General features: G+C 37.4%; 1 protein-coding gene across 1 annotated transcript; it reads right to left on the bottom strand.

Moving 5' to 3' along the window:
• Positions 1-405: 405 nt before the first annotated feature.
• Positions 406-24,640, bottom strand: LOC114179866 (asparagine synthetase domain-containing protein 1). Its single transcript, XM_028066346.1, has 14 exons — positions 24,537-24,640; positions 24,182-24,446; positions 23,915-24,099; positions 23,682-23,817; positions 23,059-23,337; positions 22,795-22,892; positions 11,862-11,976; positions 11,573-11,678; positions 4,159-4,252; positions 3,413-3,603; positions 2,554-2,653; positions 2,354-2,470; positions 1,800-1,856; positions 406-688 (listed from the first exon to the last, which is right to left on the bottom strand). Exons 1-14 carry the CDS (start codon positions 24,627-24,629, stop codon positions 572-574), a joined length of 1,953 nt encoding a protein of 650 aa, XP_027922147.1. The 5' UTR covers positions 24,630-24,640; the 3' UTR covers positions 406-571.

Below are 24,640 nucleotides of genomic sequence, written 5' to 3' on the forward strand. Positions count from 1 at the left end.
ATAAAATTGTAAAGAATATTTATATTTATATTTATAATTATAATAATAATAATAATTTTATTATTTTTTATTATCATAAAAAAAAATAGACATGCACATAGAACATGTGTTTTTACTAGTTTAATATAAAAGCAAAACCAGTTTTATTTAAATTCATTTTTATTATTATGAAATTTTTAAACATAAAAAAAGTTGGACATTTTATAGTAAAAAATTACCAAATAAATAATATAAAAATTTTCAAAAGGAAAAACATCATATAAATACTCATTACCGAATCACAAGCCAACTACAATAATGAGACTGCATTAAATCCAAAACAAATCTATGTTCATTTCCATTTTATAAACTGTTCAATTTATCTATCTTAAAATATAAAACTTTACCTCATTTAAACTTCAGTAGTATTGGGTCACTAAATTTGTGTATAATTTTATTAAATATATAATTTCAACTTCCTTGTTTCCCAATCCAATTTCTTAATCAAATATATAGGCAAGTAATTTCAAACAACTCGATATATTAATGATTTTGAATAGAAAATAATACGCGTTCCGCGTGCAAAAAGAAATCAACAAAAACTGGATTTCCTATTATTAATCCTCACGCTGCCAGCTGATGCCTGATTTGCTGCTCGATTGCTTCCAAAATTCTTCCGATTTGATTCCCTTGCAATTCTTGAACCAAACTACAACAAACATATATAATACAAACACAAATCAATCACTACCAACATATATAGTCATTCACTCATCTAGTGAAGCTGCACCCTCTCCTCTGGTTTGGCTATTATTTCCTGATACGCTACTTTCTAATAGAAATGCATATGAAATAAAAATAAATAAATAAAAAGTTTCCACTATACTCATATCAACGTTTTACAATGCATAAGCTCTATTGACAACTTGACATCTAACAAGAAATCTAGTGAAAAGGCAATGTCGTTCTTTTCACTTTCTAGTATATTTCCCTCATAATCCAAACAATTTGAGTTACCCCTCTATTTCTTCTTTATTTTATCATTTTCCACCGTTAAATCTAAGCAAAGACTAAGGTTGTGTTCGCTTGAAAAGATGAATTTTGAAAAAAGTGTGAAGATTGATTTGTGTAGATTTGAGTGGATGAATATGTATATTTTTTTAAAGGATATAAAAGGTAAAGTGAGTGAATTTAAAGATAAATTTTGTGAAAATTAGTGAATGATTTGAATGATTGTAATAGATTAAATAAAAAATTATAATAAATAAAATATGAAAATTACTAAAATACCCTCTATAATAAAATTATATCAAATAATTCTTAAATTAATAAAAATTATTATATTTTAAAAATTATTATTAAATAAATTTTAATAAAAATAAATTATATTAAATTATTATTATTATTTTTTTAATAATTACTATCACTTAAAACTATTATTAATATTATTACTATTAATTAATATATATATATATATATATATATATATATTATTTAATATATCAATATTATATATATTATATATAAATATTATTATTAATAATTATAATTATTATTATCATCATACATATATTTTTGTAATCCGTCTTCGCAATTCAGTGCATTGGAAGGATTCATGCGAACGTGCCCCTAAAAGTGTCCTAAGAATGGAACAACTATATCCTATGCAGTGGATTAAAATTAGAATTAACCTACAAGATTTATATTTAAAAATTGTAACTCGTCAAATAAATTTTCTGTCCTTTGATAGTTTTACGTAGTTTTAGGAATTCACTGTGTTCTACATCAAGTAAATTCAAGTGTAAAGATTCATAACACACCTGAATTGCTCGTTTTGGCAGAACTGCTGCTTCATATAAACCAAGCAATTTGGCAACCTTCAAGAAATATATCAACTATGAGATTCAAGTTCGGGAATTCATTTTTGGGGGCCACTTCAAATAAAAAAGGAATTAACTTGGTAAATTTGAAAATCAAATCCGTGTAATCACCAGAAACAAGAACAGATCACTACTTTATCTTATAAAATATAAGCAGGATTGGGGGGTGTCAAATACATTCCACCGGTATACTGACACTGATGTAAAACATATTAAGGGAAAACAAATTTCCAGTCGGATCTACAGCAGAAGCTTTTCTTTTCTCGAGTATGGATTGTGGATTCAGTTTAGGCAACAGCAATTATCTCAAGGCATATAATTTTGCTCCTATTACGTTACTGAACACTCGTATCACTAGATTCTGCTCAGTCAAAGTTATACGAAAAGATCTTGTGCAAGTGTCGGTTCAGCCAGCCATTAAATGCCCAACAATAAAACAGTTGAAAAGGAGAAAAGTAAGCAAATCATCCAAACTCAAAAAGAAATAGTAATACCTCTCTTAAGATCTTTTTATCACCAACGCCGATAGGTTGATCAAGGTTGGCAACCTCCCACAACGGCATATTGAGCAGCAGCCTTATAACATCTTCATCCAAGAATGGAAATCTAGCCTAAAGGAAACAGGAGTAAAAATGGGGGGAAAGATAAATAACTGGTAGGTCCATATTGATTTTTTATAGACTTTGATTATTACCTCCTTCCCATTATCAGCAATACACCTATCATCTCTCCCTAAATTTCTTCTCCAAATTCTTTGCATATCGAGTCTCATTTCCTCGTGGAGCCCCAGCCAACTGATCAAAGCATAGTATGCCATCAATACATTAGACGATAATGCACATATATTCCAGTTAATCGGTACTATTAACAATCAGTTAACTAAGAATTTCAATAACATTGCTTCTCTTAGTAGAAAGGCATTAAACTACCACATTAAAAAAGACAAATCTTCTAAATAAATTATCCATCAAGCACTGTCAGCTCAATTAATTCTTTAGGTCAAACATGTTTTCATCATCTAGAGATACAAGGGTCATGAGGTCCTTGAAATATTATGTCAACGATTTAGTCCTTCAATAATGTAAAGTGACATCAATTTAGTTCCCCAATCATGCACAATGTTGTCAAAGTTGTCCCAAAATTAGGATTAAAATAACATTTAATTCTCTCAACTTAAAAAATAGCAATTTGATGGCACTTTGAAAATTGAGAAACCATATCAAGGACAAATATTTTTAGAGAAAGAAAATTGCTAATGCTCGTATCTTAGGAGAAGAAATTAGAGGGGGTTTCATTATTTTTGGAAACAAAGTTTGCAGAACAAAATTTTAAATCTGAGTAAATTTCTTAAATTTTCATTGAATAATGCAAAGATACAAGAATCAACAATTGAGCTGAATACTATAAGATCCTAACTAAAACTAAAATGGACAAGGAAACGTTTTATTTATTAAACAAAGATGAAAGAATAAAAATTGATCTTATCATTGTTTATCATAAACATAAGGACAAGAATAGCACAAAAACACAATTTACCGTTTTCATATTAGTACCTTCCACGTCTATAACTTGTCCTGTGTCTCCCATACCCAGCACACTGCTCATCAGCACCAGAACCAACTAGAAGAATCTTTGCATTCGACTTGTACTTAATTCGTGCATGATCATTATCAGATATATTTGCATCAGATACCCATCCATTGCCACCAGAAGCAAGCCATAAAGCCATTCCAATATTAAGGTCCTGAAAAAGTAAGTGCAGACCAATCATTAAATAGAAATACTTAAGATGTTAAAAAACTCATCAGCATGGTTTTCAGTCTAAAATTTCCATTTCACCTCTCAAATGTTTCAGTGACTTTAAAATAAAAAAAATAAAAAAATAAAAAAAAAGATTTCATTCAGCATGAAAACCAAGTATCCCTATAACTTCACCTAGTTTTAAGTTAAGTTCATATAGTTCAAAAACTTTTAAGAAGGTTCCAACAATTTTAATGTTCAGTACCTAAATCCCTAGAAACTGGCATAGTAAATTTCTGTTATTATGACTTGTCAACATCTGAATGTTTTTGTCAATTCTGTCTCTCTCTTTCTCTCTCTCTCTTCCAATGGATCTCGTTTTCCCATAATCATTTATCTCCAAATAACTAAATTGGGAAATGCTTCCTGTATCATAGACATATGCTATTGACTACCTTGATGATATGCATATCACTCAAATCAACCTAAAATAACTAGAAATGTATATACATGACAGAATAAAAATAGTAAATTTCAGATCCAGAAGATTAAGTATTACCATGTAGGTGTTGGCAGGATTTATGAGTGACACAACATGACTAGTTTCGAACACCAAGTCTGACAAGTCAGCATCAATTTCCACCAGTCTCCACCTGCAATTAGAAATTATAGCACCCTTTCACCTGAATATGATAGATGCTAAAAATAGATATTTCGACATAAAGAATATAGTAAATAGGTGCATGATCACAATAACCTAACTACATAAGAATCCAGTCTAATGACAGAATATATATATATATAATAAGTAAAATAACAGAATAAGAGATTCATCCTAACCGAGTAAGTGCGAAATGGAATGTTCATGAAGCCAAGAAAAGGATACCCTTTTTTATTCTCCTTAATACAGCCCAATGTTATCACTTAATTTGTGCAATTGACACTGAATTTGTTTTTGTAGTAAACATACCTAGCATATGCTCAAGCCTACACATGAAACTAAAAACTAACACAATAAATTTTGATATACAATTTACGCTTAACATAAGCATCATGAATTCATGAGACTAACTAATGGAGTGAAGAATGAGGAATGGAAATTGGATGGTAAGATTATTAGTTATATAATATCAAAGAGGATGAAAATTTTTTAATTTTTCAAACTTTTAGTATTTTGGGGTTGTTAGGACAACTTTATTGAATTAGGTCATTTGATTTTTCCAATTATTATAGAATGGGCCTAAAGCTTAACTCAACCCAACAAAACCAACTTATAAGATGAGGTACTTATATACTATAAGTTCATCATATAACTAGTTGATGTAGAATTTCTAACACACCCTATCATACTAAGGATTGGAAATCTTAAGGATGAGAAGGAGAGACCCGATAGCGGAGTAGCACGATAGGTCCAACAAACTTTGTTAGGATAAACTCTAAATCGATTTTTTACCATATTAAAAAGTGGACTTAAAGTCTAACTAAAACCCTACAAAACTCACTTATAAACTAAAGTTTGCACCACCTTATAAACTGCAATTTGGTTAGGATAGGCCCTGAATGACTCTCATGCCATACTAGAAAGTGGACTTTAAACCCAACTCAACCTACAAAACTGACTTGTAATGTAAGGTTTACATCCACTTATATATTACAATTTGGTCATTGGTCTTCTAGTAGATGTGGGATCTCCAACACCAATAATTAAGAATAACTTGGTAATCAAGTTGAAACTTGCTCCAAAGATCACTCATGTAAATTTACTACCCCCACCTTGTTATTGGGTAAAGTGTAACTCAGATGGAGCGGTCATTAACTATCCTTCTATAGCAAGGTGCGGAGGAATTTTCAATATAGGGCTGCGATTATATGTTGTTTTTCAATTTTTCTTTGATAACAAATAAAAGGGATGCCCAAATTTGAGGTCAGGCTACCTCCTAAGAAGAGATGAAAGAAGGAATGGGAAAACTTTTCTCTACCTCCATTCAATGCACAGTACAGAATATATAAGACAATTGCTATTGAAAGATTCTCTATGCTACGTGGCACATAGGCCAAATAACAACACTGGAAAACTTAACAAACTTCTTCTAGAAGGAAAATGAGTCCTAAAAGCATATCAGTGAATGAAATCAAACCAACCAGCAGGCCTATTGACCATCCTCTTGGGCCTTGTATTTCTCGTTATTGGGTCACATGTAACAATACCATCCCCTTCGGCAAGGACCTTGTCCTCAAGGTCATATAAGGACTTGAGCTCACTCCAGTTCTCCCAAGATGTGTCATCGGGAGGCAACCCGTTCCACTGGACCAATGCAAAACGCATAGGAGACCCATCAACCACAATAGTTTTAAAATCCAAGATTGCCAAAGGAGTAAGGAGGGGATTGTTGTCAACAGAGTCTGGGGGAAGTTGATCAACGTGCGTTGGTGGGGGACCCTCATGGAACTTCAGCCAAGAGCAGTGGAATACGTTGTGAATTTTGGACTGCGAAAGAAGCTCAACTTTGTAAGCCACAGGACCAATTTTCTCTAAAGTTTGATAAGGCCCGTAGAAACGCTTTGCCAATTTGTGATACTTGCTTCCTGACAAAGAAGTCTGCTTGTATGGTTGAAGTTTAACATATACCCAAGAGCCTATTGGAAAATTCAACTCTCAACATTTCAGATCTGCATATTTCTTCATGCGTGCCTATGCCTTAGTCAAATTGTTCCTTAAAAGAGACAAAATTTCTTCTCTAGTTGAAAGGACAGAATCACACCCATCATTAGAGGAAGTGCCCCAATATACATAGGAATGGCGGTGGCTTACCATACATCACTTCAAACGGAGACAGACCCGATCCTGAATGAATAGATGTGTTATAATGATACCCAGCCCAAGGAAGATATTTGAACCACTGGCTGGGTTTGTGATGAACAAAAGCACGAAGGTATTGCTCAATAGTATGGTTCATGACTTCCGTTTGACCATCTGTTTGGGGGTGGTAAGAAGAACTCATTCGGAGTAATGTGCCACTGAATTTAAACAAGTCCGACTAGAAACGACTGATAAAGATGGCGTCTCTGTCCGAAACAATACTCTTTGGGAGCCCATGATGCTTGCAAACAATCGAGACGAACAACTCGGCAACTTTGTAAGCCGTGAAATTAGAGTGCAGTGCACCAAGATGAACAGCTTTGGAGAAGCAGTGGACCATAACTAACAAGACCGTATACCCATTGGAGGAAGGAAGACCAGAGACAAAATCAAGGGAGATGTCCTCCCAAACACCTATCAGAAGGGGTAAGGCCTGGAGAAGACCGCTAGGTTGCTTGGTATTGTATTTAGTCTGTTGACAAACGATGCATTGAGCAACAAAAGATTTAACATCCTTTGCCATAGATTCCCAATAGAAATTAGCACAAATGCGTTTCAAGGTTTTGTTGACACCTGCATGCCCCCCAATAGGAGTCTCGTGGAACTCTCTCAATAAGAGTGGAACAAATGTGGACTTGTTGCTAAGCCAAATTTTACCACGATACAAGAGTAGCCCATCTTGCAATTTGAATTAAGGATGGGAAGAAGGATCAGAAAGGCACTTATCACGCATAAGAATGAAGTCTGGATCCAGAAGTAGAGAGTCCTTCAAATCTCTTAAGAACACAAATTGGGGAATGGTAAGCATTTACAATTGACCCTGAGCTGGACATGGGGACCTGGAAAGGGCATCGACCACAATGTTCAATTTGCTTGGCTTATATTGAATATCATTGTCATACCCAAGTAACTTAACGAGGTAGTGTTGTTGTTCAGGTGTTTGAATAACCTGAGTGAGCAATTCCTTCAAAATCTTTTGATCAGTTTGAATGATAAAAAAATGTCCCAATAGATATTGACGCCACCTCTTCACAACGCTGGTGATGGCATGTAACTCACGTATATAGGCCGATAGTTTTGACAGACAAGGGCAAAAAACCTTGCTGAAATAAGTAAGAGGGTGATTATCTTGAATCAATACGGCTCCCATTGCGGATCTAGAAGCATTAGTCTGCACAATGAATGTTTTAGAAAAATCAGGCAATGCAAGGACAGAAACACTAGTCATGGCTGTTTTCAGTGCTTCAAAAGTCGTTTGAGCAACAGGAGACCAATGAAAACTTCCCTTTTTAAGTAGGTCAGTCAAAGGCAAGGCAATGGCGGCATAACTGGGGACAAACTTCCGATAAAACGCTATGAGACCCAAAAACCCACGCAACCCTTTGATACATGTTGGGGTAGGCCATTGTATCATCGCTTGGATCTTTGCAGGGTCAGGTGACACACCCCATTAGTAATGATATGTCCCAAGTAGGCAATTTGGGATTGAAAAAAAGAACATTTGTCGCTGTTGAACACCAATATATCATAAAAAAAAACGATTACCGACTTCCGCAATAGAGGCCGGAACATATCGTTCATTGTTGATTGGAAGGTGGCAGGGGCGTTACACAAGCCAAAGGGCATGACACAATACTCATAGTGACCGTCATGCGTGCGAAAGGCAGTTCTATGCACGTCAGAGGGTTGGAGGCGAATCTGATGGAACCCAGAAGTGAGATCCAACTTGGAAAAACAACGAGCAGAACCCAACTCATCCAGTAACTCATCCACGGTGAGGAGAGGAAAACGATCCTTGATGGTGAGGGCGTTCAAAGCACGGTAATCAACACACATGCGCCAAGTACCATCTTTCTTTTTCAGTAAGAGCACAGGCAAAGAGAAGGGGCTAGTGCTCGGTTGAATCCATTCAAATTCAAGCATTTTGCGAACCTGTTGTTCAATTTCGAGTTTTTGAGCATGTGGATATCGATAAGGACGAACATTGACCGGATGAGAATTGGGAAAAAGAGAAATGGCATGATCAATTCGTCGTTGGGGAGACAAGGAGGAAGGTTATGTAAACAGGGAAGAATAAGATGTGAGCAGGTTTTGCACTTCAGGATTGGGATGTGTCGGTGGAGAAGACGATACAGAGTTAGGAAAAACAGTGAGGGAAAATATTTGAGTTGTATTGTCTGTGCGAGCCACCCGTTTAAGCTGATGAAGGGAAATACAGGCAGGTTGGGGACCCAATTCCCCTTTAAATTCAATGACAGTTTGATGGTGAACAAACTTCATGGTGAGAGCCTGATAGTCCATCAACATGGGCCCTAATTGTTTTAACCATTGGGCCCTAAGAACCACATCTGAACCTCCCATATCAAGGACATACAAATGCACGTGGAAGGAATGCCTCTGAATAGATAAATCCACCGCTGGATGTAACTCTTCACCACTATCGACCAAAACTTTGAGAGGTGTGGTAGGAGATTGGCCAAACCCAAGGCATGGGCCACCTGTTTCTGGATGAAATTATGAGTGCTACCTCCATCAACCAACACACAGATTGGGTGGGTGGCAATATAACCTCTAAGACGGAGGGTTTCCGAAGCTCTGGTTCCCGACAAGGCATGTAGGCTAATCTGAGCCTGATTTTCTGAATTGTCAACAGGCTGGGGAACAATCCCTGCATCAAGAACCCATTCATGGAAAGTTGGATTAGCCTCAGCAGTGGTGTCATCGACATCAGCAATGAGGAGGAGAAAACGAGCTGGGCAACGATGTGAACGAGAATATTTTTGGTGACAGTTGAAGCAAAGGCCCTTCTCACATCGATCTGCCATCTCAGCTTTGGTTAACTGTCTGTAACGTGGTTTTGTAGATGGCGTAGGTAAGAGAGGGGAAAGAGGTTTTGGTGGTTGAGGAGGGAGAAGAGGTTTAACTATACGAGTGAGTGATGGAGAGGGCCTGGAGATGAGTAAACAGGCTTAGCACGCTGAATGCAAGAGGAATCCCAAAGTTTTTCTTCCTGTAAGCGAGCCAAACCAACCGCTTGGGATAGAGTCGAGGGTTGTTGCGCGACCACCTCATGACGAATGTCGGCCTTGAGACCTGAGATGAAGCAGCTTAACAGAAAGGATGATGGTAATCCGGTCACACGATTCACGGCCTCGAAATCAGTGAGGAAGGCTGAAACAGAAGTCGTTTCGGTGAGCTTGAAAAGTTTCCCATGGGGCTCATCGAAGGCGGTGGGTGCAAAGCGGGTTTCCAATGCGTCCAACATATGCTGCCATGAGCAGAGCTGCCCATTACGATACATCCACTGAAACCAAGCCAATGCAGGTCCATCAAGATAAAATGACGCAACAGTAATGCGCTCCTACTCTAGGGTGTGATGGTAGTCAAAAAACTGGTTTATTTTAAAAATCCATCCCAGGGGATCAATACCATCGAAACGCGGCACATCTAGTTTAAGAAAATGACGTTGACTGGGATTGTGGGTGGGGGAAGACGGAGGGGAGGATGGGGATTCCAAGAGAGAAAGATGATTGTTCATGTCGATCATTTGTGTAGAATAAAGGGACATTTGGTTGAGCAGGTCATCTAGTTTATCAGAGAGATTTTTGAGGTGGGTGCTGTCAGCCATGGGATGGACCGAGTCTCTCAACGAGAGCACCAATTGATAACAAATAAAAGGGATGCCCAAATTTGAGGTCAGGCTACCTCCTAAGAAGAGATGAAAAAAGGAATGGGAAAACTTTTCTCTGCCTCCATTCAATGCACAGTACAGAATATATAAGACAATTGCTATTGAAAGATTCTCTATGCTACGTGGCACACAGGCCAAATAACAACACTGGAAAACTTAACAAACTTCTTCTAGAAGGAAAATGAGTCCTAAAAGCATATCAGTGAATGAAATCAAACCAACCAACAGGCCTATTGACCATCCTCTTGGGCCTTGGATTTCTCGTTATTGGGTCACATGTAACCTCATCATAATTCTCTGAACCTGAATTACTAGGGATCATGCATGCTACTGAGATTGCTTGTCAGAAAATTGGTTTAACCTTTGGATTGAGAACAATTCTACTAATGTAGTAACAGCTATTTCTACAAAACCTTATTCAGTGGAGACTTCAAAAAAGGTGGTCATTACTACTGGTGTTGATTTTTCTGAACACAGACTTAATTGGTCTTACTTTAGATTCTAATAGCTTTTCTATGGGTTTGAGCAAGGTCCCCTCATTTGTATTGTTTTCTTATTTTCAATACAAATTTGAGGTATGCAAAAACTCATTGCTGTTGATTAGAGTATCAACCTAGTTCAGATAGTAATCAACGTCATCCTTTTGCATACTTATTTTCATAAAAAATTGAAATTTTCTCATTCAAGGATTGTTGTATAATAAAATATAATTAATTTAAGGTTCAATTAAGTATCAATACTATTTGTCTCACTTACATCCCTACTCTGTTCGTCAAAGGCCTCCCATTTAGTGGACAAGAAGGACAAGGGGTGCTGGGGAGGAGTCAATCAGTGGGTAATTAGTTGGGAGAGATTAGGCTCTTGAACTCCTAGTGAGCTTGTGGTCTCTCTTTCTGTAACGATGTCTCTTTTTCCTTTTCATCTCTGTTTGGGAACATTTCCTAGGATTTACAGCAATCTTTTTGTATAGATTTAACCACTTCTATCATTATCTCACTAAAAAGATATTTCAGATCATATTTAATACCCCCACTACAATGGAAAATACATTATCCTTAGTGAAATATCTTTCTAACAGCAGAAAGATATTCCAGACCATTTTCTTTGCCCCACATAACAATAGAAATATGTTTCAGACCATTTAACAGGAAATAGTTTCCTGCTGAAATATTTAATCTGATATTAAGTAAAGTTTCCTCTATTTTTTCAAAATTTTCATACCAACTAAATTGGTAAAGTCAACACTATAAGCCTAAACTTAATATTACTCAACATATACTTGAAGAACAGACTAATTTAGATAACAATTTAGCATTGAAAAGGAGAGAGAGAGAAAAAGGAATTTATGCATTCAAACAAAAAACAAATAAATAAACAAAGGAACAAAAAGATAAACAGATAGAAAAACAGTAGATAGCATACTTCCTGGAAGGTGCAACTCTTCTTAGTTCACTCAACCCTGCTTTTGCAGATTGTCTATCAGGAGCTAAATGACCATCAAAACTTACATTAAGTAGATCGATTTCATCTGTCAATCCAAAATATATTAAAAAACAGATTAACAGAAGGCTCTCAAATTGGAACATGTCAACTCAACCAAGTCTCTTACTTTATACATCTAAAAACCAAAAAAGAAACTAATAAAGTTTGTATCATATAAATTATAATCAACATTAGAGTTGGCAAATTAAGTCAATTTAGAAGCACTCACAATTGGGATCCAGGCATTTATCCAATAATGCTGCAAGTATCATGGAGTCCAGGCCACCTGAGAAAAGAATTGCAACCGGAACAAATTCCTCTTGTCTGATACCAGATGTCACTGCCTATGCAAACAAATCCAAAGAGTCCTATCATGTGTACGAATAACACTATCAAGTTTCCCACACATTGCGCAAGCACATTAAATTTAATTAAATATTATAAATAAGAAATTCAAAGAGAAAGCTATATGTTTTCACTATTAGATATGAATAAATTAAAAAGAGAAAAATTTTCGAATTCAAGAGGAAACTATAAAAATAAACCATTTAACAAACATAATTTTTTATATGAAGTGCAAAATTTTTAAAAATCAAATTTGTTAAGTGGACTTTAAACTTAACTCAACCCACAAAACCGGCTTGTAAGATGAGGTTCGCACCCACTTATATATTGTGAATTGGCCTTATCTCTAATGAATATGGGACTTCCAACACACCCCCTCATGTCGAAGTATATACATCTTGTGCATGAGACTATACATTAATGGGTAGTCTATAGCGACCCGATAACGGATAGAACAATATACCCAACAATATCAAATTTCGCTATGATAGGCTCTAACCAGGCTTGAATATAATGAAAAACTAGGTATAGGATTAATCTCCCTTCGTTAGAAGATACACATAGGATATTGTATTTATAATAAAAAAAAATATGGGCTACACCCAAAATACAAATAATGATAGAAAAGAAATAATAACATAGAAACAAAATATAATAGATAAAAGATAAGATATCTAACAAAATTCAAATTAGATTAGGATTTGTTGAGATATTTTAGGAAGTTTTAGAGTTTATTCTGTAAAAATATTTTAAGAAGTTTCTGATTTTATTCCTATTGGTTTTAATTCCGTATATTGGTTGGATCTTGGTTTTATTACTAGCATATCAATCCCACAATCTCAGGGATTTGTTTCCTAGAACAACCTATGCTCGTTTCTTAAATTTTCCATTCAATATATGTGTATATATCATAAGTCATGAGACTCAATAAGAGTGATAGGTTTGGTATAGTATATAAGAGAAGAAATAAATAAGGGAGTTGAGATTAAAACAGACAAAATATGTTTGAGGGCTTAATTTATCCCCTCTACTGTTCCTGATATTTATATATATGATGAAGGAGATACAAAGAAATTGAAACATTAAAGGCTGCAACTAGGTGCTAGGTTAGAGGTTATCCAACACTCAACCTCCTAGCTTACACATCATGATTGCCTAAATATATTAATTACTTCTACACTCCCCCTCAAGCTGGAGCATACAAATTGTATGTACCCAACTTGGAACAAATAAACTCAATTCGAGGTCCTCTTAATGACTTGGTCAACATGTCTGGGAGTTGGTCATTCGATCCCACAAACTCAGTACATATTTCCTTTGCCAATAACTTTTCACGAACAAAATGACAGTCTATTTCTATATGTTTTGTTCTCTCGTGAAACACTGGATTTGAAGCAATGTGGAGAGCAACTTGATTATCGCAATACATCTTCATAGTCTTGATGTCACAAAACTTAAGTTCTTGAAGAAATTGCTTCACCCATATAAGTTCACATGTTAGTGATGCCATGGCTCTATATTCAGCTTCAGCTGTCGATCTAGCTACTACACTCTGCTTCTTACTTTTCCATGAAATAATATTACCTCCAAGGAATACCTAGTATCCAGTAGTAGATCGTCTGTCCATAGGAGATCCTGCCCAATCTGCATCACAATATCCAGAGACATGAAAGCTTCCTCGATCTTCATATAACAACCCTTGCCCGGGAGCCTTTTTTAGGTACCTTAGAATGCGGATGATAGAATTCCAATGGCCAACACATGGAGACTGCATAAACTGACTAACCACTCCAACTGCAAAGGATAGATCTGGCCTTGTAATGGTGAGGTAAATTAGTTTTCCAACCAGCCTCCTGTATCTTTCAAGGTCAGAGAATAATTCACCTTCTTCAGTTGTTAACTTTTGATTTGGGTCCATAGGACTCTACTGGTTTACAATCAATCATACCAGTTTCTTGTAGGATATCAAGAGCATACTTCCTTTGAGAGATTACAATGCCATGTTTAGACTGTGCCACTTCAATGCCCAAGAAGTATTTGAGGCTTCCCAAATCCTTGGTTTGAAAATGCCTACACAAGTGCTCCTTTAATTGAGATATGCCAACAATATCATTTCCTGTAATGACTATATCATCAACATATACTATTAGGTAGATACATTTCCCAGGAGAAGTATGCGAGTAAAAGACCGAGTGATCTGCCTCAATGCCTCTTAACCCAAAACTTTGAACAATGGAGCTGAATTTTCCAAACCAGGCATGTGGTGATTGTTTGAGGCCGTATAAAGAGCAATGCAATTTGCACACCATACCAGACTCCCCCTGAGCAACAAATCCAGGAGGTTGCTCCATGTAGACTTCCTCCTCAAGATCACCATGAAGGAAAGCATTCTTGATATCCAATTGACGAAGTGGCCAATGACGAATGGCGGCCATTGCAAAGAAGAGTCGAATAGCAGTCATTTTCGCCACAGGAGAGAAAGTGTCACAATAGTCAAGGCCATAAATCTGAGTGTACCCTTTGGCAACTAATCGGGCTTTGAGCCTATTAACCTGACCGTCAGAGCCAACCTTAACTGCATATACCCATCGACAACCAACCGCCTTCTTGCCCGATGGGAGGGGCATGAGCTCCCAAGTATGGTTGTGTTCAAGAGCTTGCATTTCTGCAATCATGGCTTGTCGCCATCCAGGATGATCAAGTGCTTCCTTCACATTTTTGGGAATAGGAACAGAAGACACTGAAGATAAAAGAGAACAATAGAAAGGCGACAATCTGTGATAACTAAGAAAATTATAAATGGGATGGGGGTTCCGATTGGAACGAATACCTTTTCTGAGAGCAATGGGCCAACCAGAATTACCTTCATCAGGAGGCATGGGAGCAAGAGACGAAGGAGAAGGATCTGAAGTCGAGGATTCACCATATTCTTGGATAATTGGACTATCCGTCAGAGTCCTGTCTTGGAGGTCGGGACTCGGGAAGGTATCAGTAGGTGGGGATGGGGCTCGGGAGGAGGTGGAGTAGGACTCGGGTTGACAGAGACATCTGAGATAGGGGACTCAACCACAGGAAGAGGGAGGACTTGTTGTATGACATGAGTGTCTTGAACAGAGGAAGAGTAATAAGGGGTTTGTTCAAAGAATGTGACATTGGCAGACATGTAGTATTTCTTGGTTTTAGGAGAGTAACACCGATACCCTTTTTGAAGACGAGAATAGCCCAAGAAGACACATTCGAGAGCACGAGCAGAAAGCTTATCTAGACCTGGAGACAGGTCGTGAACAAAACATACACAACCAAAAACCCGAGGAGGAATGTGAAAAAGAGGGTTATCTGGAAACAAGATGGAGACAGGGACTTTATGATTGAGAGAGGAAGAGGGCATCCGGTTACATGCAGTTAAGAGGGCATCTCCCCAATGATGGACAGGGATATGAGCACCAAGCAAAAGTGTACGAGCAGTTTCAACCAAGTGTCGATTTTTCCTTTCTGCTATACTGTTTTGTTGTGGTGTGTGTGGACAAGTGGACTGATCCAAGATACCATGTGAACTTAAAACTGCAGACAAAGCAGATGAGAAGTACTCTTTGGCATTGTCACTTCTTAAGATTTTGATTACTCGACCGAATTGATTCTTGATTTCGTGTAAAAAAGATGTGACGATGGATAACAATTCAGAACGATCTTTCATAAGATAAACCCAAGTACATCATGAAAATTCATCAATGAAAGTAACAAAATACCTAAAACCAAAAGACGAAATACGACTAGGTCCCCAAATATCGGAATGAATGATGGAGAAACTAGAATTACATTGTGATAGAGACTTTTTAGGAAAAGCAGATCTAACATGTTTGCCTAGTTGACATGATTCACATTCTAAGGTTTGGAGACCACTAAGTTCAGGACACATTTTTTTAACTTGGACAGATGAGGGTGACCAAGTCGATCATGTAACACTTTAGGACTAGGAGCTGCAACACATGACACTCGTGGACGAGATCCAAAATGATATAAACCGTCGGCTTCATATCCTTCTCCAATATGTCTCCCCGAACCACGCTCCTGTATAACAAAAGATTTGTGATCAAAGGTTACTGAACAGTTGAACAATTTGGTTAACTGGCTTAAGGAAATTAAATTAAAGGGACAATTAGGGACAAAAAGGACAGATTTTAGAGTTAGGGAGGGAGACTGTTAGGAACAAGGCAATAAAGGAAAGAATAAAGGAGAGAAAAATAGACACGGAGAATTTAACGTGGTTCGGCGTACAATGTGTATGCCTACGTCCACGACTACACTAGGAAGTATTTGTATTTCTGGTGTATCTTAAAGTTTTACATAGAGTCTCTTATATAGTAAAATAGAGAATCACATCTCATATTCTAAGCGATGTGGGACTAAATCAAGCACCATAATACTAACAATTCTCCCACTTGGGGTTTGATTTACATTACCACCTAGTGTAGTGCCTTCATCATCAATTTTCTCGAAGGCCAGTTGAGGCAATGCAAAGCCTCAACTTAGTTGTTATGACAGTCTTGGTCAGCATATCAGCTGGATTCTCTGCACCTGGAATCTTGAACAAAATCAAATCTCCATCATTTATCAAGTTTCCGATAAAATGATACTTCAATTCAATGTGTTTGCATCTAGAGTGAAGAATTGGATTTTTAGCAAGACAAATGGCACTTTGATTGTCACTGAACAATGAAGGTTCATCTTGCCTTTTTCCTAATTCTTTTAGAAGATTCTTCAACCATATCATCTCTTTTGCTGCTTCTGAGATAGCTATATATTCAGCTTCAGTGGTTGAAAGGGAAACTCTTCTGTGAAGTTTGGACTTCCAACTGATAGTTGTGCCATCCAACGTAAAAATATAACTTGTGCTCTTTCTACCATCCAAATCACCTCCCAAATCTGCATCAGAAAACCCCTGTAAAGTGAGATTACTTCTTTTAAAGGACAAATGCATCTTTGAAGTGCTCTTCAAATATCTCAATATCCACTTCACGCCTTCCCAATGCTCCTTTCCGGAATTGGATAGAAACCTACTCACAACTCCCACTGCATGTGCTATATCAGGTCTGGTGCAAACCATAGCATACATCAAGCTCCCTACTGCAGATGCATATTGCACTTTTTAGACATGTGATTTTCTTCTTCCTCTGTTTGAGAAGATTGCCTTTTTTAGAACTTTAAGTGAGTTCCCAAAGGTGTATTCCTGGTTTTAGCATTTCCAACATTGAACCTGCTAAGCAATTTTTCTATATATTTTTCCTGAGATAAATTTAGAGTACCTTTAGATCTATCCCTGGAAATTCTCATACCAAGAATTTGCTTGGCTGGACCAAGATCCTTCATTTCAAAATTTTCTGACAATTGTTTCTTCAACCTGTCAATTTCTGCCATATTAGCACCAGCAATTAACATGTCATCAACATACAAGACAAGAATGATATAACTATCAACATATTTCTTCACGTAACAACAATGATCTTCTTCACATCTGTGAAATCTTGAGTTTCTCATAAACTCATTAAACTTCTTATACCATTGTCGCGGTGCTTGTTTCAACCCATACAAACTTTTATGAAGCTTGCATACAAGATTCTCTTTGCCTTGTACTTCAAAACCTTTTGGTTGTGCCATAAAGATTTCTTCCTCAAGATCTCCATGTAGGAATGCAGTTTTCACATCTAACTGCTCCAGATGAAGATTTTCTGCAGCTACTATACTCAAGATAACTCTGATGGTAGTCATCTTGACAACAGGAGAGAAAATTTCTGTGAAGTCAATTCCTTGTCTCTGTTGGAACCCTTTCACTACGAGTCTGGCCTTATATCATTTGCTGTCATCTGGTTCTTTTAACCGATAGACCCACCTGTTTTGCAAAACCTTCTTTCCTTCTGGAAGCTTGGTTAAAGACCATGTCTTATTCTTCTGAAGAGACTTTATCTCATCTTCCATTGCTAGCTCCCACTTAATAGATTCACCTCCCTGCATAGCCTCAGCAAAATGCTCTGGCTCACCAGCATCAGTCAACAACAAGTAATGCAATGAAGGGGAGTAACTTTGTGGTGCTACAATTGTTCTGCTAGACCTTCTAATCGGTAATTCAAGAGTTATTGACTCTACTATCTGTTCAGGTTCTGACCCAAACTCTGACTCGGGCTCTGACTCAGGCTCTACTTCTGCATTCTGCCTTCTGTTGGCTACATCACTTTCTGAAATTTCTTCTAATGATACCTGCTCTGGCTTTTTATTTGCAAATTCTGTAGTTCTGTCCTTATAGAACATGTTTTCATTAAAAGTAACATTTCTACTTCTGATAATTTTCTTGTTTTGGTCATCCCAAAACCTGTAGCCATACATGTCAGATCCATAGCCAATGACATAGCATCGCTTTGCCTTAGGGTCCAATTTATCTCCACTATTAGAGTTCAACAAAATATATGAAGCACAACTAAAAACTTTAAGATGTGAAAGGTTTACCTCATTTCCAGACCATACTTCTTCAGGTAATTGATAGCCTAAAGGAACTGATGGTCCTCTGTTTATGAGATAGGCTGTTGTGCTTATTGCATCTGCCCAAAATACCTTGGGTAATCCTGACTAGATTCTCATACATAGAGTCTCTTATATAGTAAAATAGAGAACCACATCTCACTATTCTAAGCGATATGAGACTAAATCAAGCACCATAATACTAACATAGACAGGATGACTCGACCGACTCCCTTTGAGGAAGTTTTAGAGCCATTGGCAAGGGTTATAAAATGAGGTTTGTCTTGAAATGAAATGGTTGAAAACAAAGAGGTATTACCAGAGATGTGGTCAGAAGCATCGGAATCAATTACCCACGAATTGTGACTTTCAATGGATTGAGAAATGCAAGCTGTTGAAGTACTCGGGGCTTGAGATGATTGTGTCAGGCTGCTGGACTTGAGACGTAGGTACTCTTGATACTCGTCCTCAGTGAACTTGGACTCAGTAGTGTCAGCCTGAGAGACATTGGCAGTCTTAGAAGGAAAACCATGTAAGGAGTAATAGTTTTCCTGAGTGTGACCCATCCTCTTGCAATACGTGCATTGAGGACGTCCACGGCCTCCACGTCCACCTCCTCTAGGTCCACATCCTCCTCTTCCTCGACTTGCGGCCATAACAGATGATTCTACTCGAGCATGAGATTCTTGAATTTCCAGTGTTGGGACTTTCGGGACACAAATCATACGCTGGATCAGGGTGTCCATGGAAGGGACCTCATGAGAGGTCAAAAGTTGATCTCTAATGTGATTGAAGTCTGGATGAATGGCGCGAAGAATCATCACCATATAGTATTTGTCCAACTTCTTCATTTCATTTGAAGCGTCGACTTCGAGAAACATCCGCAGGTCTTCCACGGCTGATTGTGCTTCATTCATGAAGGAGATCATGTCATGATTGGTCATTTTCAGAGATGCCAACTTGTCCGCCGAATCATATAGGCGTTGGATATCGTTGGCATAGATATTTTGAGTCCTCTTCCAAAACGAGTGACATGTTTTGAATGCCCTAAGAGACATTAACAGTCTCAACTCCACGGATTGCCACAACAAGGCACACAATTGAAAATCTGCTTGCTTCCACTCTTCGGCTTTTTCTTGAGGCACATGGCTTCCGTCTTTCTAAAGGTGGTCATGATGTCCTTGACCAAGGAACCACATCTCGACGGCAGCGGACCAGGGGAGGTAATTTTGTCCATCTAGCTTCTCGGAAGTAATGGAAGGACTTCCAGAGAATGAAATAACACTTCCAAAGGCCATTTCTGATCAAGGGAACAAAAACAGAGAGCAGAAACGCAGAAACGCAAAAAATAGTGGAGATTTTTAAACGACCGAGGGAGATGTCCGCAAGGGTGACGTCTGGACCTCACTGAATCGGAGTTTTAAGGGTTAGAACAGCAGCAGAAGACTTCGGCGAGAGCTACGGAGGTGGCGCCGTGACGTTCCGATCAGCAGAAGGCAGCGCGTGGGCTGCACGCGAATGTTCGCAGCGGAGAAAGACGCGGCGCGTTGCGGCGCGTGGCGGCACGTGGACGGGAGGCTGGTTCCGGCACTGGTGGGGGTGGCTGTCGCTCGGAGAGGCGCTCCAAATCCAGTGGTCGCCGGCGAAAACTGAGGTGGCCGGAGACGGCGGCCAACGGCGAACAGTGGCGAACGGCGGCAGAATAGTGGCAGACAGTGACGGTTTTGTGAAGAGTGACAGTGGGTAGCTTTGGATAGTGTTTTATGGCAGTGAACAGCTGCAGACAGTGATTAACAGTGACGGATGGCGACGGACAGCCGCGGACGATGGCAACAAGTGTCGATGGACAGACCAGACGGAAACCAGAGTGGGATCGACCCGCTCTGATACCAAGCTAAGATTAAAACAGACAAAATATGTTTGAGGGCTTAATTTATCCCCTCTACTGTTCCTGATATTTATATATATGATGAAGGAGATACAAAGAAGTTGAAACATTAAAGGTTGCAACTAAGTGCTAGGTTAGAGGTTATCCAACACTCAACCTCCTAGCTTACAATCATGATTGCCTAGATATATTAATTACTTATACAAAGGGAATGTGCCAGCTGTAATGGACTATTATAAATAGGGTGGGGAGGTTTTTTAGAAAGGAAAAAGTTTAAGAGAATTGTGGGGAGTGAGGTTCTCTCGAACAACCTCAGTGGGGGAAACATTTTGTAACATTTTATACCATTTCTATATCTATATTTATTACATTGGTAGGTGCAGAATTGGAAATAAGCAATAAAGATTTACAAGACAGAGTCTTGTTTCCAGTTGTAATTCGTAGTTCTATCAGATAGAAATTATTTTCTTCTAATTTTGAGAAGATTACAATAATAGTAAACTTCAATTTATCAATAAAATGAAAGAATTTCAATTTGATACAATAATATTTCAACATTCAAATTTAAAATTGAAATTAATCTTAAGAAATAGTATTTAACAGAAATAAAAATTGTCATACGAAAATAGATTAAATACTCAATGTTGAAAACACATGCAGATTAATATGGGGAAGGAAATTGGAAATAGTTCCTAAATACAATCTCCTTCAAAACTGAGAAGTCAAATTTATAATACAAAAGTGGGTATACAAACAAGAACAGTTCAAACAAATTCAAAGGGCATCCAAGAGCTCAAATTCTTTGGCTATAAAAGCTACAGAAGAGATCCAAAAGCAAATAGATATCCTAAAGGTAACAAAACATACAATAGAATCCATTGATTACTTGAGTACATTTCGGTCACAAAATATCTAAAGATATCAGTGGAGACATTGAGTAGTTCCAACTTGCATTTGGGAAACACATTAAAGTAATCACAGTTAGTTTCAGAACACAGCATTGCAACAGATTTTCAATAATTTGGTTAAGCATCCTAGAATAAGCATTACCTATTTTGTTAGTTAAGAAATTCTAAAACTTTTGTAATATTCACTTTTTTGTGGTTTGAATTCCCTACAAAACTTATTCGTTAAAATATGTCCAATAAATGACTGAATAAGATTGGTCATAAAGGTAAGGGAACAAAAAATATTGCTTAGCTAGACAATATAAGTTCAGCTTTTTCATCTCCACTTTCCCCTTTCATCTCCCTTCATGAACCCACTTTCTTCTTTTAGTATTCATTTCTATCATTCACCTTTCATATCTTTTTCTTAAATCCAATTATTAATTTTTATACAAATATACACATACATACACTTTAGTTAGTATGCATGATTTTGGTCAACAATAACACAAGGAGATAATGCATTAAGTTCTCCATAACACAAGGATACGTACATATGTTGTGTAATGTATGTTAACCAATTCCTGTACCATGGCATTGAATAACATTTTTGGTAAGACCTACATGATGAGAATATTCTATACCCTGATAGATTTTAAGAGAAAAGCACACGATAAAAAAGTTATTTAACAGTATGATTACTTTTATTTTTATTCGACTCAATTAGTTTATCCACACACTTGGAATTTTGTAAATGTATAAAATAATTTTGGATTAACAAATTTTGCAGATATTATCCATGGGATGGGAACTTAACATTATCTAAAACTGGATTTTGCGAGAAAAACATCATACATGAAGTCATTCAATTGTATAAGATTAATTATGAATTCCTGTCCAAGGCTATCAGTCCTCCTGCTTATTGGAGTAATGTTTAAAAGAACCCTATTGTAAATATACCTTTTCTTTTTCTGTTAAGACTCTTGACAACTGTGTCTGTAAGATATTCATCTCAGTTAGTTACATTCTGTTACAAGTTGCTAGTATCTCTAAATCAGCTATATATGGCAGACTTCACTCTCTTTTAATTTGGCCTTTAGTTTTTCAATAATACAATACAGTTGCTCTTTATTCTAGTACTTTTCAGAAAAGTACTTTTACTTTGACAGAAATATGCAGTGTAATCTTTCCATTGGAATTTCTATATGAGAAACCATTTAGGAAGCAAATATAAATTCCCACAGGTCTGCATTAACTCAGAGCCAAAAATTGTTACCAGGCAAGCCAATGTTTAGTTATGGAGACAGCCCCACGTTGAAGTTAATAAGAATATAATTTAAGACTCAAATTCATTGATCCAAAATGTAATTCATTGATCCAAAATGTAAGAGAAATCCCTACAGCTGAAACTGTCTTCAAAGTCTTGACAATGTACAAACAGACAAGAACATTTATCCTTGATGTAGTCAACAATTATAGAATACACAATATGAGTGACAAAACTCACTACCAGTTCAAGTTAGGTTACATACCTGATAAACAGTATACAACGAAGTACGTCGTAACACAGATTCCTTTAAAGCATCAAGCAAAATATGAGCCGGACCCGGAATTGAAGATTGAACTGAACCTTCATAATGAAGACATGTGCCTAAAACTAGTAAGACAAAGATGCTAGAGCAGAGTTCCCAAACAATGCTAAAGGAAGTTAAAAACTAGAATGTATGACAAAGAAATTAAAGTACTGAATAGATAAATAGAACTTTCGCGCACTATTATAATTATACATTAATCACCTGTTTCATTTGGAACTGACTCTGAAGAAGCCAGATGCATAGAAAGTTGGCCCTTGGATAACTTATGAGAGCATGTTTTCAGGTCTTCAGAGCTTGGTTCAACAGAAATTCTATCCCACTTGATAAGTTCAGTTAACATTGAATTTGCATATTCATGCATTTTGACTTGAGCAACCAGATAGCCGCTTGATTTTGAAACATCCACATGCAAACTATATATTCCACATGGTAGCTCTTCCCAGTAACCAAAACATCCTATCCTATTTAGAGTTTCATCCTCTGAAGCAAATAAATAATTTTAAGTCACAAACTCATTCTTCCAAAATTCAGTTTACAAATTCAGGAACTGACATAACTAGCAATAGTTTCAAAACCTAAACCGGGCCAGTAGATTTAATTGTGCTGAACAAGGAATAAAGAGCACAAAATCTCCTAAAATCAGCCATACTCTTTCCTGCAAGCCTTTCATGATGACACATCCCTCTATTATAACAAGACCAGACTGAGTGCGTAGTTTACATACCTTCCCACCATCACTAAATTACAAAAGTGGCCAATGCTTAACTAACCGACAATAGACTATTCAGAAGCAAGATAACTATAACTGTTTCGGATAGTCTTACCAGTGGCCAACTGAACTGGCGAAACAGGTGAAACGGAAGAAAGCAGAAAGGTTGAGTCATCTTCCGTGGGCCAGTGAACGAGAAGGCTCCGCCGACCGAACCCATCCCGACCAAACCAAAGAGTCCTAGAGCTATCCTATAGCGAACAAAGAAAGCACCACCTCTGACACAATGTCCACGAAAATCATGTCGCAAAAGATTCAAACACAAAGAAACTTACCACTGGGTGTTACCTGCCAATAAATGATAGCCCAAGGCCCTTTAATTGTGCAAAGAACACCCACAACGGAACTTTTTCCACATTCAACACAGTGACCAGCTGAACAAGAACCACAGGAACAACATTCCCCTAGAGTCCGCATGAGAAACTCAGTATCGTTGCAATTACTTTCCAGGTCAAATCCACCGAAAATCTCACCTAAAAAGCAAAGTAGAAATTAAAACCTAGAATGACTCGAAGAAGAAGAAAAAACCGAGGGTCAGAAAGTAGCACAGAATACCGTTATACACGAGAAAATTCCCTGACGCATCCACCAGTGGCTGAACAAGCGGATTAATTCCCCTGAGCTGCAAGGTTGCACCGAAGAAATGAAGCTTCGCGGTGTGGATGCCATCGGCGTTGTCGCGTTCGGAAGATGACACGCCATCATCTGTGAAAGATGAAATTAGGTTTTCCTCGGATTGGAGAAGAAGTTTCTTGGCGCACACGCTATCGGGACCTCTTCTCCGCAGAGCTGCTTTGAGATCATCCAAAGAGAACAACAACTGTGGCAGATAAAAGGAAATGGTACGAATTCTTATAACCAATTACTTTAGAGTTCTTCGTTGGATTCAAAGTATGAGAGTTGCTCTTACTTTCTCGGTTTTCCGAGTTGAACTTGTTGAATCGAAGGGCAACCATGAGGTGTCAATACGAATGCCTGAGACTATCAATGCTATTCCACACATGTCTTCTCTAT

This window comes from Vigna unguiculata, chromosome 3, assembly GCF_004118075.2.
Source record: "Vigna unguiculata cultivar IT97K-499-35 chromosome 3, ASM411807v1, whole genome shotgun sequence".
NCBI lineage: Eukaryota > Viridiplantae > Streptophyta > Magnoliopsida > Fabales > Fabaceae > Vigna > Vigna unguiculata.

Coding starts and splice junctions, on each gene's coding strand:
- LOC114179866 (XM_028066346.1), bottom strand. CDS start 24,629: ATGTGTGGAATAGCATTGATAGTCTCAGGCATTCGTATTGACACCTCA. Junction 24,100..24,181: donor GAATTTTCTCGTGTATAACG/GTATTCTGTGCT, acceptor TTTGCTTTTTAG/GTGAGATTTTCGGTGGATTT. Junction 11,679..11,861: donor TAAATGCCTGGATCCCAATT/GTGAGTGCTTCT, acceptor TTGGATTGACAG/ATGAAATCGATCTACTTAAT.